Below are 20,656 nucleotides of genomic sequence, written 5' to 3'. Positions count from 1 at the left end.
ATCTAAGTGAGACTCATTCTTAACCATCTTTTAATTATTAATTTTACAAATTTTATCTTTCGTCATTAAACTTCTCAAACAAATCTACAAAACTTTCACAATTCATATTATTTCAATCATTTCGTTTGATACTAAGTGATACTCACCAAAATATTAGTTGTAACGATTTAGTACATTTGTTAGATCCCTATTATTTACAAAATATGATACACATAAGACATAAGGATGATATCCAACATCGACACAATAATGCTTTACTAATTAAATATCGATGTCAAAATTGGAACCCTAATAATGCTTTACTAATTAAATATCGATGTCAAAATTGGAACCCTAATGTCTTATCGTTAGCGGTACACATGAAGCTTGATATCGTTGGGTTAATTTATAACAACTAAAGACATATATTTAGAGGATTTCTTATCCCACCCTTTGGAGTTCTTATGTACCAAGTACGCTTCCAAAAATACATTCGGTTTTCGGAGATGTATTTCTGGAAAGATTTTTTTACTTAGAGGATTTATGTTAAACTTTAAAATCTTTTAGACTCTTACATATTAGATTTTTTTTTCATGTTATTCAAACTTCAAAATCTTTTAGACTCTTTTATGTTTTAAAGGATTAGAAACTTATGTAATGGTATGAACCTAAAAGAATCAACTCAATCATATTGTGGATTGTGTATCATCATGCATTTAATCTTCAAAATCTTTTTTTCTTTTCCTTCTCTTTATTAATATCTCAACATGCATTTAATCTATTATCATGAATAAAATAATCTAACTAATTCATTTGAGATTTAGAAATTACTAATAAATTCAAATAGGCAACTTTAATAATGCTAAAATATTAATAAGCATTAACATAATAATATCACTGATAATAGTCAAACAAGACTAGAACATAAATCCATTTTCTTTTTCACTTCTTTTCTAAGTTCCTTCTATTTTCAAACTAAACAAAAATAGTATAAAACTATAGTTTCAAGTTTTAGATCATTGTTTACTTAAACTTAAGTCAAAAGTAGGTGATAAGTTTGATTATGTTTAACTTAGAAAACACATCACTAACAAAATCCATACATGCATGATGATAAAAACTTCTCACCATCCAGTTTCTAAGAACCTTAAAAAAAGGAGAAAACAAAAACCAAGAAACTGAATCTAAATGGCAATTAAGGTACACCAAATAGTAGTTCTAGGGAAGAAGTTAGGAATCAGAATCACTTTTCATTCTCTTGTAGCAATTTTAACAGCTATTTTAGTTGTCACTGCCATATATTTTACTCAAGAAGGAAGAGAATGGTCTCATGAAAAGACTATCTTAGATGAATCTTTATCGAAATGTGACATGTTTTCGGGTAAATGGGTTTTTGATAATGAATCTTATCCTCTCTATAAAGAACAAGAGTGCAAGTTCATGTCAGATCAATTGGCTTGTGAGAAATTTGGAAGGAAGGATCTTAGTTACCAGAATTGGAGGTGGAAGCCTCATCATTGTGACCTACCAAGGTGATTTTATTTTGTTCCCGTCGTGTTGTTGAATTAATAAGTCGTATCAATGTTGATCAGATGACTCGTATTTTAAAATGTACATAGTAGTCATCTGGACAAATTGTTCGGTTCAACCAGTTGAACTAGAAATTGATTAGTTTGCCAATTGGTTTGATCTTGAATGTATCGTATTTTGGTTGAACTTGATCGGACTAGGTTGATTTAACCGATTTTATTTGTTTATCGATTTCCTTTTTATGTTAATAAGGTTCAATGCAACAATATTGCTTGAAAAGCTAAGGAACAAGAGGCTTGTGTTTGTTGGAGATTCACTCAATAGAGGCCAATGGGTTTCAATGGTTTGTCTTGTTGAATCTTCAATTCCTTCATCTCTCAAATCCATGCAAACCATTGCCAATGGTTCACTCACAATTTTCAAGGCCAAAGTAAGTAAGAAACTTCATCAACTAAAAGTTTCATTTTTTTTCAACAAAATGTTTTATGACTAAGTTTTTTGAATTGGCAAATTTAATGAAAGGAATACAATGCAACAATCGAGTTCTATTGGGCGCCATTACTCGTGGAATCAAATTCAGATGATCCGGTGAATCATAGGGTTCCGGATAGAATTGTGAGAGTTCAAGCCATTGAGAAACATGCTAAGTATTGGACTGATGTTGATGTTTTAGTCTTCAACACTTACCTTTGGTGGAGAAGACATGCAATGAATGTTTTGTAAGTAAAACAACTAAACAACACATCGCTTTCTTTCATTAATTTGCATATATCAATTGAAAATTGTTCAAAACACGGATAACGATCGATGCTTCTTCTAGAAGTTAAAACGTGCGGTTTTATTCATTCTGATATCGTAACATGATCAGTGGCGCTTTAATAAAAAAAATGAGTTTTAATATATCCGTATTTGTTTTCTCTTATTTTTGTCAAATTGACATTAATCGGGTTCGTGTATGAGACATTACTATAAAAAGAATCGTAAATTTCTAATTTTAAAAGCTAACACAAGTCGTCGTTAGAGTTTCAAACAATTTTTAAGTACTACTTCACGATGAACAACTTTAATAGAATATTTTCACCAAATATTGACTGATTGATACATTCCTACTAAACACTCTCTAGCAACTTGATTTTAATAGTGACATTGTAACTACAATTGCAGGTGGGGATCATTTGGTGACCCTAATGGAGTATACAAAAAGGTAAGAATGGTTAGAGTATACGAGATGGCCTTAAGAACTTGGTCGGATTGGTTGGAAGTTCATATTAATCGAAACAAGACTCAAATGTTTTTCGTTTCTATGTCACCTACTCACCAAAGGTACGTAAAACTAACTCAATACATAACACTTGAGCCGTACGTGATCCAACAGTCACAAGCTGATTTTATCTTCAGTTCGATTTTTAAAACATTGATTCAGATACTCCAGAGTTATCGTGTTATCGTGCATTAAGACTATATTGATACCTCTAATTGTAGGGCTAATGAATGGGGAGGTGTAAAGGGTGAAAATTGTTACAAAGAAAGAGATCAAATTATAGAAGAAGGATATAGTGGAAATGGCTCAGTTCCTAGAATGATGCAAGTGGTGGAAAATGTTCTACATGATTTGAAAACAAGAGGTTTGAAAGTTGAAATGCTTAACATCACACAGCTTTCTGAGTATAGAAAAGAAGGTCATCCATCTATCTATAGGAAACAATGGGAGCCTCTAACAGAAGAGGAAGTATCAAATCCAAAAACTTATGCAGATTGTATACATTGGTGCCTCCCTGGTGTGCCGGACACATGGAATGAGCTTCTCTATGCGAATGTTTTTAGTAGATGACACAAAATTCGATATTGCATGAAATATAGACTGTCTGATCTCGATTCAACGAGTGTTAATGTGATCTCGATTCAACGAGTGTTAATGTGCTAACTGTGTGAATACGTAAGATGGATGACGGTAGAACAATTAAAATTTCAATTTGTGTTTTTGTTTGGTTATATTGTTTTCACTTAATGGTGAAGTGTAAAGAATATTGTAATCTCTAATCCTAAAAGAAATCATAAATGTCTTAGTGTTTTTATAGTTTCTGATTTGTTATGCGTAGTAGAATACATATGGCCAGGAACTAGTAGTGATAATTTTTTGTTGCAAGTAACTTTATTTTATTGAGTAATTTTGACACTAAAGTAGTGTCAAATAAATGGAGTAGAATCTAGAAAATTGGTGTTTCATAAAGGATTTGAAGTTTTCTCTGGTTATCATAACATGTTAGTATTCTCACCAATAACAGGTTACATCAGATGCATTATTATTTATACCACTTGATCCTAGTGTGTTTTTACTTTGCACTCCCTTTAATCTTTCTCTTTTTTTTATGTTTTTTTTTCATCCTTTGTTTTATTTATTTTCTTTTTCGTTTTTTTTTTCTCTCTTTTTGGTAAGGTTTGATCTTTCATTTTGAATTTTTTATTTATTAATATTTAGAGACATAAGATAAGTGTGTTTTGAAGATGTCAACATAATTAGAATATCTAAATTGCACTTTGAGAACTTGATACTCTTAATTTATCTATAATTAAAAAAGTGGTAGTTTTTTTTTTTTATTTCTAGATTATTTACAAAGAAAAAGCCGACATGGTAGTGTTGTGTATCCCTTTTTTTTTTTTTTTTTTTTTTTAATTTTGTTGTCTTATTTCGGTGTAATTATCAAAACTAAAATAATTATTTTAAAGGATAAATTTTTTATCATTTGATTTTGAACAACACAATTCACAATCTCTTGTATTTGAAGTCATTTGGCCAACAAATTTGTCACCCCTACTTAACCTCAAAGGTTGGCAAACCAAATATATAATCTAGGTTTATTCTATTATTTGAGTATGTCGTCGGTTTATAAGTCATTCACTTCACAAAAACACGCTCATCTATTGGGGAGTGTGAACTGCATCAGAAGTATCAATGGACTAAATATTAAAGATTCAAGAGACATTGACACTACATAACCAGCCAAAAAATCTTAAGGTAACGGGTGTATATAGTTTTTTCTCTTATATATCCAGCATTTCCTGTATTTCTTGACGATGTGAGACTCAACCACTCATAATGAGACTTCTAATTTACACTTGTATCTCAACAATCTCTCCCCGAAAATGAGAGTTAATCCACTTATATGTTCCCCTCGAGTGAAAACTCTTCCATCCACATTCACTTGTATTGTCGTTGACACCCTTACCAGGTCACATACACTTCAACAAGACACGCCGTCTGACCACCACCATATCAAAAAGACTTTCGATTCAAGGAACGAGTCTCATATTCTAGTCACCGTCTCTGATACAATTGATAGGTCATAAGGAGGAACATCCACATTGAGTCGAGCAACACATAAGTGAGAGAGACTCCACATATTCATAAAAAACTTAAGGCACTGGGTACATGGATCCTTTTACTGATGAAATGCTTAAGCTCCATTTTTCTAAGTAATGTGAGACTTCCAACTCACACTTATATCTCAACATCCCGCTCACCGAGTCTAACTACACTCTAATATCACTACTCTAATATCACTTGTTAGGGAGTTTGAGGAGCGTCAGAAGTGTCAATTGGTTAAATGTTGTTAAATGTTTAGAATCTAAGAGATTTTGACACCACATATCGATCAAACATTTCCTTAATTTGTTAGATCTTGTGTCAGGGGTCTGCTGCAAAACATGGACAAGAAGAAGATGAAAATGGTATGATGAAAGTTGCACAAAATAAATTCCAAAGCGTGTGTTTACAATAAGCTTTAGGTTCGATTCGCCCCCACCAATTTATCTAAATTTGATGCAAATGGGTTAACCGGCGATAGGATACTTTGAAAACCTTAACATGAATCACACATTCACATTAAGCATATCGATCAAAGATATTTTACCAAATAAAGTTTCCTCATTTATTCCCGTGCACTAGAAAAATAAAGAAATGACTTAGATATAAAATTTGACTCTTGAAATGTATTAATTTCATATATATTTTCAATTTGCATTATATCTCTATTTATAGAGAAATTGGTGTCACTTGGTGAAGGGAAACAACCTTTAAACTATTGGTCCAACTATGCCTTAGTTGTCGGTTTGAGTCCGGACGGATGCGAGTTTTGGTCTTTTAACAATTTAACAAATAAACCAAAAAATTGTCCAAATCAAGTTTCGAACTTGTTACCTTTGAGTCAATATTAAAAGTACCACTCATTGCACCACATAGCCATTTAATTAATTTATTTCTCAAAATATATATTAATATATATATTTTGGAAATTCTCCAACATCATTTATAGTCAATGTTAGACTTGACCACTCACACGTCCACCCAACAATCTTATCCACATTTGTGATTCACCCAACATCGTTAGTCTCGATTCTTATTAGGATTCCACTTTTGTTCTCCTACCGAGCCTAATCGGGCTCTGATACTATTGGTTGGGGGTCTCTTAACATCATTAGCCTCGATTCTTATTAAGATTCCACTTCCGTTCTCCCACTAAGCCTAATCGGATTTTGATACCATTTGTTGGAGAATATTAAAAGTATCAATAGACTAAATATTCAAGATTCAAAAAACTTTGCCACCACGTGTCTACTCAAAATCTTAAAACAATGGATGTTTGAGTGTTTCTCTTATATAGACAATATTTTCTTCATTCACATACACTTGAATTTAACACCCTTCTATCATAATTCATACAAAAGAATATATTGATGTTAACATTGAATAAATTAAATCAATGGAGATGGAGTTGCATTATTGCTACCGTGAATTGATTTCTATAAAGCCCCTGTGAAGGTTTGCAACGCGATACAGAGCATACAAGCGAGTTTCTTATGGGGTGAAAAGGATTCTAAAAGGAAAGTGCACTGGGTAGCTTGGGATCGGGTTTGTCAGCCAATTGAGGCAGGAGGGCTAGGGGTGAAAAAGGTCGGAGTTTTCAACAAGGCTCTTCTGCTTAAGTGGTGTTGGAGGATTTTCAAAGGTAACAAAGCTTTGTGGACGAATGTTCTAGAAGCTAAATACGGTTCGATTCAGCTTATGTTAGGGAAGGGCGTAGAAGGTAGGAACCGTCGAACTCTATCAACATGGTGGAAAGATTTAGTTGATTTGGCTTCCGGCGATTTGGGCTCTGCTTTAGTTGGCAATCTCTCGTTTCAGCTTGGTTGCGGCGATAATACCTTATTCTGGGAAACTCGTTGGCACGATGTAGGCATCCTTAAGGAAGCTTTTCCTAATCTGTATGCTGTCAGTACTGTGAAGGGCAAGATGATAAATGAGTTAGGTGTGTGGAGTAACAACTCGTGGGCATGGAGCGATGTTGGCATCCCTGCGGATTCTCTGTCAGTGGCTTTGGATGAAGACCTTCAGCAGCTGACGCTTTTATTAGGGAGTACAGCACCGGTGGAGGACAAAGCTGACAGCGTTTTTTGGCAGCATGACTTAGCCAATGGTTATAGCGTTAAGGTTGGGTACGATTGTCTGGAGGGAAGATTGGACGTGTCGAGAATTGATGACGACTATTCAAGAGCTTTTCATATTTTATGGTCGTCCGACGTGCCGTTTAACATTAAGGCTTTCTCTTGGAAATGTTTTTTGAACAGACTACCAACAAAAGACATGCTGCTGAGCAGAGGTATTCATCTATCTAACTCGGACTCGTCTTGCGTTTTTTGCGCAGTGGAGGAGGAAACTCTGTTTCATTCTTTTTTCGCCTGTACTATTTCGAGGCTGGTGTGGGACAACATAGCACAATGGTTAGGTTTCCAATCTCACCTTGCTGTTAGCCCTTGGCAGGATTTTCTTGATTGGGTATCTTTAGCGAGAAAGGCGAAAGTCAAGAGAAAAAAGGAGGGTTTGATTTGGTTGGCTGTGGTTAGAGGCCTTTGGTTGAGGAGAAACGATATTATTTTCAACGGAGGAACTTGTATTGTTAACGACATCACTTGGGAAATCAAGTTAAAGGTTTGGAGGTGGTCGTTTTTTGGTGAAATTGCTTATTCCAAGTGTAACTTCTACGATTTCTGTAAAAATCCGTTATTTTACCTATCGTAGATTATAGTTGGTTAGTAATTTCTTCTATTTGAGCGTCTTTGCTCTTCTTTTGTAAGCGGGTTAGAGTACCCCTAGTACTCGTTCTAATATATTCCTTGCTTATAAAAAAAAAAAAAAAAAGTTCTACTATAAATTTGACATTCTCATTAATTTTGAAAAAGATCATTAGCAACTTTTTCATAGCAATTTATAATAAAAAAACGGAGAGCACTAAGAATCCATGATGTCAATTGTCAATTGTCAAAGTCAAGTTGCATTCTTAAATTCCATCTATCAAAAACACATCCCATGTTAGAGTTTTTGTTCTTTCAACCACTACCAATCCCCACAAAACCCACACCCATTAATTCTCATAACTCACAAATTACACATGAAACAATCTCAAATGGTGAAAACCAAAGTCTAAATCGGTCAAACTCCATTCTCTGCCATAACTACATCACTGAACAATCCTTCAAAAACTTCAATTTTCTCATTCAAAGTGTCTCATCAAATCAAAGAACCATGCTTTATTCAAAATAAAAAAGACCCATTAACCCTTTAACACAAACTATGCAGAAGATGAAATGGAACAAAAAGAAAGTTCATGTTTTTCCTTTTCTTGTGATTTTGTTTCTAGTCTTCATAGCATTCTCAACTCTCCATAATGGGAGCACCATTGGACAAATCCATGAAAACCCAAATCACATTCAACAAGAAGAAGCTTCTTTAGCTACCTATGTTAAACCTAATCTCTCTAATCACCTCAACAAATCTCAAGGTGAGTAATTTTTCAGTTCAAAACTTGCTTTGTGACTTAAAAATGAGAGCTTTATAGGTTTAACTTTGTGAATTGAGTTTGATTTGCTATGTGACTTTGATTTCTTGTGATTTGTTGAAATGGGTTTGTAGGATTTTTTTTCAGTTCTTAAACTTGCATTGTGACCTAAAAATGAGAACTTTATAGGTTAAGCTTTGTGAATTGAGTTTGATTTGATATGTGACTTTGTTTCTTTTGTGATTTGTTGAAATGGGTTTGTAGGATTTTCAGTTCATAAACTTGAATTGTGACTTAAAAATGAGAACTTTGTGGGTAAAACTTTGTGAATTGAGTTTGATTTGCTATGTGACTTTGTTTTTTTGTGATTTGTTGAAATGGGTTTGTAGGTTTTTTTTTTTTCAATTTATAAACTGTGACTTAAAAATGACAACTTTATAGGTTAAACCTTGTGATATGTGACTTTGTTGAAATGGGTTTGTAGGATTATTTTTTCAGTTCATAAACTTGCATTATGACTAAAAATGAGAACTTTATAGGTTAATCATTGTGATTTGGGTTTGATTTTCTTTGTTAGATTCTTTTTTGGTGATTTGTTAAAATGGGTTTGATTTGAATTTTACTATTTTAGAGGTTTTGGATAGATTCAGTAGATGCAACTCTACTACAGAGTATACTGGTAGAAAAATTGCTAGGCATGGTGATTCGAAGAGTTCCATTCGCCGGAGAGTGAGTGATAAAAGTTGTGATGTTTTCTCCGGGCAATGGGTGTATGATAATGCTTCGTATCCATTGTACAAGGAGTCAGATTGTCCTTATATGTCTGATCAATTGGCTTGCAACAAGCATGGAAGAACTGATCTAGGGTATCAACATTGGAGATGGCAACCACATGATTGCAATTTGAAAAGGTGATTTCTATTTTTAGCTCTATTTTATTTTTAGGGTTAGTTGTGAGCATACTTAGGTTGTGGTTTTGTTGATGGCATGAAGACTTGTTTGGATTGAGTTATTTGAACGTTACACCGACACAAACACTTGCTAATTAAACTTGTTTGAGAGAGTTTTATGGAAACCGTTTATTTTTGAAAACTATATCTTATATGAAAACAATTTGAATCTCTTTTATCTTTTGATATAGACATCACTTATTTGATAAGTGCTTTGCTATAAGAGTTCTTAATTAAGTTCTTTAACCAAAAATAAACTAAGTTGTAATGAAAGACCTAATAAGACTTTTAAGGCTATCAACTTATAATTAGTTTTTGAAGTTGATGCATAACGTAGATTAAGTTTTGTATAGTTCTAAGTAGAATATCACATGTTTTGTTGTTATGTTGTCTGTCGCGTGCTATATCGGTGCTACATTGAAATAGCATAGTAGTGCTCGGCTTCAACACGACACTTTTGGTGTGCAAGCCGCCGTCAGCAATAGTTGTTGTTGCAGCTCGAAACCCCTATTGCAGATGCTATTAGGATTTCGGGGATAAATTCCTCAAATACTTTTTCTTTTAAAACATTGTCTTTCTTAAAGGTATAAATTTCAATCCGAACCTTTTCAAGAGTAATGTTCTATTCATTGTGTTACAATCTTGCTCACAAACAATCAAGGGAAACATATAATGCTTTCTATCACCAAACAGGCCCTACATTTTTTGTGACAAAATAAATTATCAGGCTTCACAGCTTCACGGATTTCTTGTATTAAACAGGTGGAATGTGAAGGAAATGTGGGAAAAGTTGAGAGGTAAAAGGCTAATGTTTGTTGGAGATTCTTTGAATAGAGGGCAATGGATATCTATGGTATGCTTATTACAGTCAGAAATTCCTGCCGATAAGAGATCAATGTCACCAAATGCTCATCTCACAATTTTCAGAGCCGAGGTATGAATTAGAATCCGTATCGGAATCTTCTGCATGATGTTTTTGAATGTAGTTCCCGATACTAAGTTCTCGCGTACATATTACGCCGATTTTCAGGAGTACAATGCAACTATAGAATTCCTCTGGGCTCCTCTTCTCGTTGAATCTAACTCCGACGATCCAGTAAATCACCGACTAGATGAACGGATAATTCGTCCAGATTCAGTTATGAGGCATGCGTCACTGTGGGAGCATGCTGATATACTTGTTTTCAACACATACTTGTGGTGGAGACAAGGACCAGTTAAGCTATTGTCCGTACCAGTTCATTGGTACTCAAGGGATTCATTCGTCATTCGTCAACTCTATTCTGTTGGTTGATATTTTGATTTGTACTTTTGCAGATGGACCGATGAAGAAAATGGAGCTTGCGAAAAGTTAGACGGACAAGAAGCAATGGAGTTGGCCATGGGATCATGGGCAGAATGGGTATCTTCTAAAGTCGATCCGCTGAAGAAGCGTGTTTTTTTCGTGACCATGTCCCCGACACACCTCTGGTAAGATTCCTTTTGCATAAACGCAAGTTGATCGTTCTAAACTATTCAACTGAACATTTACTCATTCAGGAGCCGAGAGTGGAAGCCGGGAAATGAAGGAAACTGTTACGGCGAGAAAGAGCCTATTGACTTCGAGGGCTATTGGGGAAGTGGATCTGATTTACCTACCATGAGCAGTGTAGAGAAAATCCTTAGCAGTTTAAATTCAAAAGTTTCTGTTCTCAATGTTACTCAACTTTCGGAGTATCGAAAAGACGGGCATCCTTCAATTTTTCGTAAATTTTGGGAGCCTCTTCGTCCGGAACAGTTGTCAAATCCTTCGTCTTACTCTGATTGCATACATTGGTGCTTGCCAGGGGTACCGGATACGTGGAACGAGTTACTGTTCCACTTTTTATGAAATCCATTACACAATACAATTTTGTTCATTGACTATGATCATTATGAGTATGATAAAGGGGGAGAAGAGATCAAGAGAGTCTACTGAAAATAATTAAGGGAAATATGTGCTCATATGTGTTGTTAAAATGTAGCTTGATGTAGAAAATGGAAGGATAAGAAACCAATCTTTTTAATGTAAGTTATTCCACTTCTATGCCTCTTTGTATTAGAAGTTTTGAATCGAATGCTTGTGTAGTGCAGTGTTTGCTTCACAAAATCAAGGATACAGGTATTTTCACATGATCTTCTATGTGCTAGTAGTTTGGATCTTTTAAACATATGCACAAAGTAAGTTAGTTATAGCCTTGTGATTGTAGGTAAATACAATGACAGACAATCTTTTGTATCTCGATGGATCAAAGTTTGAAAGTCCTTTTGCTAAGACAAGTTTGTTATTTTGTTCCGTTTGCCACATTAATTTGATATAGTTTGAACCCTTTCGCTACCGGAGTTTCGTAATAACAATGACAACATCGACTTTTGAAGTCTTCTTATTGTACCATGTTGATTGCATCATGATATTAATATATTTAACATCGCTACTCATAATTAATAACTAATTCAACGTATTCTTATTATTTCTTACTAACCAAACAAATTTTTCTAGAATTAGTTCTATCTTTTATAATAAAAGATAAATCATGCAATAGCCATGTACAAAATACAAATAGTATGATAACTTGACAATCCAAAAAATCCCCTCAATCTCTCGTGATCCTTTTGAAGAGGCCTTTCTTGCCTCACTTTTGCAGTTAGGGCTTAAAAATTTCATTAACAATAGTTTGAAAATTTGATGGGGCATTAGATTACCCAAATGACATCCATAGATACTCGTCTTCATTCATTCTAAAGATTCATAACTTCAGAGGTCATGTGCAACACTTTACAGGAACACGTGATAGTTGTTCTTCCAAACATGCCCCGATGAAAATTATCAATCACAATATCAGTCAACCTTTAAAAGGATGAATTATGATAAGTTACACCACTAACACTTTCCTCCATGGATTATGTTAACACTTTCCTCCATGCATTATGTTACAAAAACAGAATTAGCGAGAGATTTGAGTTGACACACTGACATATGTGGATGGTGGTTCATCATTCCTTGATTGATGGGAGTTACGAGTACCCTGTTGAGAATAATGTAAGTGAGAGTGTGGATAATAGTCCCCCATTGAAAATGTATGTGGTGACTTGAGTATATATATATATATATATATATATATATATATATATATATATATATATATATATATATATATATATATATATATATATATATATATATATATATATATATATATATATATATATATATATATATATATATATATATATATATAAGTGGGAGAACTCACTCACCTATCACCTTAAGGTTTTAGGTGGAGAAGTGGTGTGTCTCCCACAAAGGTGTGTTGCTCGAATGGAATGTCTCGAAATTAACAATGCTCCCGAACTCGATCCTACCAATTCCCTCCCAACCTAAGTTGAAAATTCCAGTAGTGTATTTAAAAAGTTCGCATTTTACCCTATCCGATTTTTTAAAATTTTTACCGAATTGCATGAATTTTTACCTATTTTTGGGGAGATCTATGAAATTTGACTGGATTTTTAGAGAATCTAATAAGTTTTTACCGAATTTTTTGAATAATACTACTGGATTTTTTTAAAAGAGATGAGTTTGTCGGATTTTAAAAAATCTATGTGTTTTTATTGAATTTTTCAAATAATCTATGAGTTTTTATTGTATGTTTCAAAAAAATTCTATGAATTTTTATCAAAATTTTCAAAAGAAATATAAATCACCATATTTCTTAAAAACAACTAAGTTACTGGATTTTTTCGAAAAGAATTACAATAATGATAATTTTGTTTATTATCTTGCATGTTTAAAAATGAACTAAAATTTTTAAAAAAATCAATAATTTTTTCTACTCATCGGTTCTTATTAAAAAACCGATATAAATGCTTTAAAAACTTTTAAAATACACTACCAATTTTTTTAAATGATACCATATTTTTTTACTGACTTTACTTAATATCTCGTTCGAAATATTTTGATAAAAATTTATCAAAGATAACTTTGTTATTATATGTTAAATTTTGATGGTGACAGGATAAATTCTTCTCATCCATACAGATCATCACCAGAAAAGTATGAAACCTTCAACCACATCATACGATCCAAACTCATATCTAACCTTCCTTTATGTTTCAACATCCTCACAAAATTGTCACCGTCCTCTCAAACGATTATTGTTGTTCCGCATGATCAATACATGCAATTTGGCCATAGCATCATCTAACAACTAACGGTTCTCGAGACAGATATGCTTCAAAAGTTGTTCCAAGCTCTAAATATGTTCCATCATAGTAATAACGTGCTTCACAAACAATGGAAACATAGTGGGGGAAATAACTGAATTACGAGGGAAATACATGTATACCACTATCAATGAAATAATAAATTAGGGAGAGTTTCTTATTACCAGACAAATGTTGTAAAAACTGGATGCAAAAATATATCCTGGGAGGAAATGAATGAAAATGTTGTCCCTCTTAAAGAAAGAAAGAAATCTCAACAGTCCCTAGTTTTCAAATCACAAAAATGCTTCCTAAGCCCTTTTGTTTAATTAGGTTAGAAAATATGATTTAATATAAACAAATTTTTTAATTCCGTTGTTTTATTTTTTTTTTTTAAAAAACTGATTTTATAGCGTAATTATCTTGAAAAGAAATTTATAAAAAAAAAATTTATTTAAAAAAGCTTCAAATTAAACATTTGATTAAATAATTATTTTAAGTAATTCATCTTTTTGCTATAATTTTTTTTGGATACTAAAATTTCTAAAAATCACTTAAATTTGTAGTTATTTTAAATAATTTTTCATAAAAATCATTTTTAGGATACACCTTTTTAAAATAATAGTGATTTTGATTATGTTTTGATTTTCAATAATGTATATTTATATTATAGAATGTCAAAATTACTCTATCAGCTTATAAAAAATGAATTAAAAAAAATTTGTAATATTTTAAAAAACGTTTTTAACAAATTTATTTTGAAAAATATAAAGAAAAAAAATCCTTTTCTTTAAAAAAATAAAACAAACAAGCCTTAGTATATTCGTTGAAATCTCATTTTTCACTCCATTAACTTTATGACTTCGTGAAAGTTGGTTATGAAAAGTGATCTCTGATGCCAAAGAGAGGTTCACAGTGAAGACAGCAGGTAAGTAGAACAAGAAATTGAATACCTGACCCTCTTATGAAAAGTGATCTTTGATGCCAAAGAGAGGTTCACAGTGAAGACAACAGGTAACAAGTAGAACAATAACTTGAATACCTGACCCTCTTATGAAGAAAGTATTTACAAAGCCCACAACACTAGGCCAATGTCTTTTGTTTTGTAATGGATTCTCAGGGCCAAAACTGAAGAGTGGCAGAATCTTACTTGATCTCCTGGTTCAACTTTCCGTGAACCTTAGAAGGTGCAAAAGGCACTTTCCCTTAGAGGAGCACGTGGGGAAGAAGCTCCTAAATGGTTATGGCCATTTGGACCATTCAGTTGGGCCTTTATTGTAACAACCTTGGACTGGACCCTGCTCAACGGTGGGGCAGCCATATGTCAAGTCTAGAACAAAAGTATATTATACAAATTGTGAAATAGGATATTTAACATTTTACTTGGATACTAATCTTTCACAATTGGTGTTTAGATAAAAAATTATATCAATAATAGTCCTTGAATTACTCTGGTTGTTTCCTGTTTCTTTAAATGTAAATTACTACCTGAGAAAATACAAAAAGGTAGTTAAAGACTCTATAACATCCAAACATAGCAACCAGCTATGTCACTAGGGTTTATAATAACGCGACACCTTAAAAGGTTAGGAAGATCGTCTCTAAAAAGATTATAAGAGAATATAATGAGCTTTTAAAGAGTCCAAATCTCCCAAATTAGAGGCATTACATACAGACATTTGGAGAAATAACATCATAATGTTGCGATCGGGAGGGGGTTGGAACCACTTGAAGGCAGAACTGACCCCTGAACCGGACTAAATCGGTGGTGATAAAAAAAAAACAGTCTTAATAAGTAAGTATAGGCCACTTTAACATAATACAAACTAGCATTGCCATGCAACAACACCACCTATTGACATTAATAGAGCAACTAAAATCCTTAATGATAGTCAACATGAAAACAACAACGTCATGTTTCCAAACAAACATATCTCTCCCTCACCTATGATCCCCGAAACAAACTACATTGGTAAAATATTTCGACTCCTCCACTTTCTTAATGCACTGAAATGATACATGGTAAAGCCCTAGAAAAAGGAATTTAAAAGGATGTTTCCAATCCACGATTTGTCCCTGAAAGATGTAGAAACATTGTTACTCAACTTCATGGATAAACCCTTCATGAACCAATCAATAGTTGCTTAGAGATCGATACCAAGGAGTGATATCCCATTCTGTCACATCGAGGTAGATCTAAAACCTTTATAGATGTTGAGAATAATAATTCAAGTATGAGTTGGAGTCCACATTGGTTATAAATTTGGAGACTTGAGCATTTATAAGTGAAAGTACCCATATACCTATCATCTTAAGGTTTTGGGTGAATTTGTGGTGTCTCTCTCACTTGTGTTTTGGTCTTGGCCCAAAGGTTGATGCTCCTCCTTATGAACTAAAAAATGGTATCAGAGAGGTTCCCTGTTGAAATGAAATTCCCAGTAAGAGGTGTATTGAAATGCCCAAAAAGAGGTGAAAAAGTGTCAACGACTATACATATGTATATGGACAAAAAGAGTTTCCACTTGAGGGAGAGTATATGGACAAAAATAATTTCCACTTGAGGGTGAGCGTTGCGGACTCACACTGGAGACTTAAGCATTTATAAGTGGGAGAATCCATACACCTATCATATTAAGGCTTTGAGTGAATATGTGGTGTCTCTCTCACTTGTGTGTTGCTCTTGAGTCTTGACCCAATGGTTAATGCCCCGTCTCATGAACTAACAATACCTACCCTTGTGGCAGATAAGACAACACCTGGCCCATATCGAGCAGAAAAGGATATCCATCTAGAAACTTTCACCATGTAATAATCTCTATCTTCTTTTACCTACAATTGTCAAATTAACCCCACACAAATCCTGAAACCCTAAACCTCGTTCATTCTTTAGCTAAAAAATATCCCTTAGGCCACCCAAAAAAATCTTGTTTTTCCTAAGATTCCTTCCCGCAAGAATCCCATATGGAGACTAGTCAAATTTTTACAAACTTTATCATAAATGTTAAAGAAAACAAGGATAAAGTTTGAAATATAGTTTATAAGGACGTCTCGATATCCAAAAATAATGTATATACTATCCCATGAGTCATATATTTAAAAAATACTATTGATAAGAGGTCTTCAAATAAGTTATTGCCAGAGATTAGTATCAATTGTGAAAGTCAAATCTTCTAAAAATACTATTGATAAGAAGATAATAAGGTTATAACAGACCAATACAAGGGGTTAATGTATACACTAACAAGAAACTAAATTTCCTATAATTGTGCAACTCACACAATCATCTAATAACTAACCTAAAATTATTTATCTTCTAATATTTTCTCAATAATAATATGATGCCAAATAGGTATTGTGAGACTCCAATATGGTATCATCCTAACAGGCCTTTTCTATTTTTTTCCTCCCTTCATTTTCCTTTCCTTCTTTCCTCTCGCTTCGCTTCATTATTGAATTTCTTTCTCTCTCTTCTCCTCTCCTAAAACCCTAATCCTCTTCTTTCTCCTTTCGTCCAACCCTTCTTCTTCACCGATCAATGGCTGAGTCAACCTCTTAAAACTTCTCCAGTAACCGTTCCAACCCTTACTACCTTTACCCCAATGAAAATCCTTTAATTGTTCTTGTTATGCTTTCTGACCACATCAATTACAGTTCTTGATCTCGTGCCATGAAATTTTCCCAAATCTACAATAAAAACTTTGTTTCATTGATGGAACCTTCATTCAAATTTATATATGTCATTCTCTCTACAATACATGGTATCACTGCAACAACACAATTTATCTTGGCTTCAAAGTTTGATCTTAGTAAACATTGTAAATCAATCTTGCACCACTGAACCAACCACTTTATCCCAAGATAGTAAACATGATTTTGGGTCCAATCCATGCAAACATAATTACAAGCTCTTTAGCTCAACAATATATGGACAATTGTTGAACTTCAACGTAATAAAACTCTTTTTGGATATAAATGGATTTACAAAATTAAATATCTCATTGATGGTAGTATTGACAAGTACAAATTAGACTGATTGCAAAATGTTGTGAAGACAAGCCTTCTACAACTTTATTTTGATGAAGACAAGCATTCAATTGCAAAAGGAATGGATCAAGTATAGTAAAGAGAACAAGATTCAAGTATTTCTTAAAGTGTTAAAGCTTGATTAATCTAAAGAAATAAGGTATATGGCATACAAGTCTTTTAATGCATAAACAAATGTGTTCAAACATCCATACATCTCCTATGAACTCTATAAAACATCAAAAACCTTCCCAAACCTTTAAAACCAAGTTTTTTTTTGAGTTGTTCACACATAGGAACCGGGTTTCACTTTGGAGGAATTGGTTCCCCAGGACCTCTGCCACCTTATTTTTACGCTGAAAGGGATGGGAACCGAGTTCCAGCTTTTGGGAACCGGTTCCCCATTTCAAAATTTAAATTCTTTTGTAACGTTGGGTTAGGGAACCCGGGTTCTGATTTATGGGAACCGGTTCCCTTGTGCGTATTTTGAAAATTTTTATTTTTCTCCAACAACTTTGTGCCATACCTATTCACCCTTTATCTTTGCAACCTTCCATAGATTATGACCATTTGTAGGGGTATCTTAGAGGCTATAAAACTCAGAATTTGAGAATTATCAAACAAGCTCTTTCATTCATATAATTCAAACAATTCAAGTGATCATATCTTTCACAAAATTACCAAGTGTTTATACTTCATTTTCATTGAAATTTTGTGCATATAACCTTCACTCAAATTATCAAAGTTTCATATCATACAACCATTAAACACTTGTATATCATTAAAGGAATTGTGTGCTTGAAAGGGAACATCAATCAAGTGATTGATATATTATTCATCTTCAAAAACTCGTGTAAAAATTCAGACATATTGTTGTTTACTTATTTTCCAAGATTGTTGGAATTAAGTGTGTGCATTGAAGAGGATTATTCTTCTTGCACTTAGTGTTGAAGATCTTAAAGGTTTTAAGAGCCTTTGATCTTTCTATAGTTTAGATAGTAAAGCATCAGATTTAGTGTGGATAGGCTTGTACAATCATTCTAACTATAGTGAAATCTCTTTCATGTTGAAAGGGAACTGGAGTACTCTCAGACTATGAGGGGAACCAGTATATATCGTTGTGTCGTTTATCTTTCTGCATTTTATTGCTTTATTCTCACTTAACCAAACCAGAAAAATAAGAACATACATATCTCTAAAATCAGAGATTTTTAAGAACCTAATTCACCCCCTCTTAGGCACATTTCATACTTACAATTGGCATCAGAGCAGGTTATTGGTAACTTGTTCCTAAAAGATCCAGATAGCTTCCGTAAATCAATATCTGGTATTTAGAGACGGTGGTAGCAACAAAAAACCTCTATTGTTCTGTGGATAATACTTTGACTTTTGGAAAATTTGTATGAGGGCTCACTTAGAAGCACAAGGAGAAGAAGTATCGGAGGTTATCCTAGAAGGTCCTCATGTTCCTGTAACTGTCGTCAATGGTGTTGGATCAGATAAACTTAAAGCTTCATGGGATGATAACGATAGAAAAAGGGTTCTTGCTGACAAAAAGGCTATCAATCTTCTTCAAGGAACACTTAGCATGGACGAGTTCTTTCGTGTTTCGGCATGTACAACGACTAAACAAATATGGGATACATTAGTAGAAATGCATGAAGGAACCGTTGAAGTTAAGAGATCTCGATTAAATACTTTGAGTCAAGAATATAAATTGTTTTGAATGCAGCCTGGAGAAACCATTTTTGATCTACAAAAGAGATTTGTTCACTTAATAAATCATCTAGACGCTCTTGGAAAGAAAATCTCTACCGAGGAACAAAATCTTAAAGTTCTAAGACCCTTAACCAGAGAATGGCAACCAAAGGTAACGACAAAATCCGAAAAAAAAAGACTCTAACAAAAATGACTTCCGCAACATTATTTGAAAAACTCCAAGAATACGAAACATAACTCGGAAGACTTCAAAAGCATGAAAGTTTAGATTCAAAGTCCAAAGACATTGCTTTGAAAGTAGATTCTATGTACGATGATCCACCGTTGGAAGATGAAAATTTCATACTCCTTGTTAAACGACTTGGTAAGTTCTTTGGTAAAAATGATAAATCTTCTTCCTTTGCAAAAAAAATAAACATTTTAGGAAAAAGGAGGCTTCCACTTCAACACAAGATGTCAAATGTTATGAATGTGGTAAGCAAGGACAAATAAAGCCAGATTGCCCTAAACTTTCCAGGAATGGTGGTGTCAAAGGTAAAAAGGACTTCAAGAATAAAAAGGCCTATGTTGCATGGGAATCCAATGAGATAAGTTCATCATCTGATTCGGATAGCGACGAAAGTGAAAATCTAGCATTGATGGCTTCACACCATTCTGATGATGAGAACGACGAGGTTAGTAACGAATTCTCTATTTATGATAATGATGCACAAGGTGCCATAAACAAAATATTTAATGAATGCAAAATATTATACAGAACCATATCAACACAAGAGAAACAAATCAAATCTCTTGAAGAAAAAATGGATACCATGCAAAAAGATTTCGAGGTTGAAAAGAAACAATATGTTGATAAAGTAGAACATAAATCTACATGTAATAACTGTGAATCACTTTCCTTTCAAACTGTCCAATTAAAGAGAGCCCTTGAAAGATATGAAAAAGGACAAATTGGTTTAGAAGGTATCCTTAGTCAACAAAGATATTATAATGATAAAATTGGACATGGTTATTCAAAGTTCTCAAAACCAAGCTCTAATAAAACAATTTTTGTTAAGGCTAGTAACTAAACATCTCAAGAGAAAGTTAATAAACCTAAAGTGATTCATCACCATCCTAAGAAAATATTCCATAAAAAGAAACCTTATGTTCCTAGACATAAAAGTAATTTTGTTCCTACATGTTTCTATTATGGTATAAGTGGTCATACACCTAATGCTTGCTATGTTAGAACCTTTAGTGTGGAAAGTGAGCATTATGCGTGGGTAAGGAAAGGTACTAATTATGAAGGATCCAAAGCAGTTTGGGTACCTAACAAAACTTAATTTGTTTTGTAGGTATGCTTGAAGACCACATCAAATCTATGGTATCTCGATAGTGGTTGTTCCAAGCATATGACGGAAG

The 20,656-nt window shown here is 33.4% G+C and overlaps 3 protein-coding genes across 3 annotated transcripts; all 3 read left to right on the top strand.

The window, feature by feature from the left end:
- The first annotated feature begins 1,127 nt into the window (after positions 1 to 1,127).
- Positions 1,128 to 3,642, top strand: LOC131606226 (protein trichome birefringence-like 34). The gene is made up of 5 exons (XM_058878489.1): positions 1,128 to 1,511; positions 1,762 to 1,939; positions 2,032 to 2,228; positions 2,674 to 2,832; positions 2,992 to 3,642. Exons 1-5 carry the CDS (start codon positions 1,168 to 1,170, stop codon positions 3,338 to 3,340), a joined length of 1,227 nt encoding a protein of 408 aa, XP_058734472.1. The 5' UTR covers positions 1,128 to 1,167; the 3' UTR covers positions 3,341 to 3,642.
- Positions 3,643 to 6,571: 2,929 nt separating this feature from the next.
- On the top strand, positions 6,572 to 7,585 carry LOC131604128 (uncharacterized). Its single transcript, XM_058876615.1, has one exon. It carries the CDS (start codon positions 6,572 to 6,574, stop codon positions 7,583 to 7,585), a length of 1,014 nt encoding a protein of 337 aa, XP_058732598.1.
- Positions 7,586 to 7,816: 231 nt separating this feature from the next.
- Positions 7,817 to 11,441, top strand: LOC131601274 (protein trichome birefringence-like 35). The gene is made up of 6 exons (XM_058873053.1): positions 7,817 to 8,345; positions 8,974 to 9,253; positions 10,055 to 10,226; positions 10,323 to 10,519; positions 10,610 to 10,762; positions 10,832 to 11,441. Exons 1-6 carry the CDS (start codon positions 8,138 to 8,140, stop codon positions 11,160 to 11,162), a joined length of 1,341 nt encoding a protein of 446 aa, XP_058729036.1. The 5' UTR covers positions 7,817 to 8,137; the 3' UTR covers positions 11,163 to 11,441.
- Positions 11,442 to 20,656: the final 9,215 nt, after the last annotated feature.

Source organism: Vicia villosa, linkage group LG5, assembly GCF_029867415.1.
Source record: "Vicia villosa cultivar HV-30 ecotype Madison, WI linkage group LG5, Vvil1.0, whole genome shotgun sequence".
Lineage (NCBI taxonomy): Eukaryota > Viridiplantae > Streptophyta > Magnoliopsida > Fabales > Fabaceae > Vicia > Vicia villosa.
The sequence above is the reverse complement of the archived record's forward strand: the minus strand, read 5'-3'. Positions and strand labels throughout refer to the sequence as shown.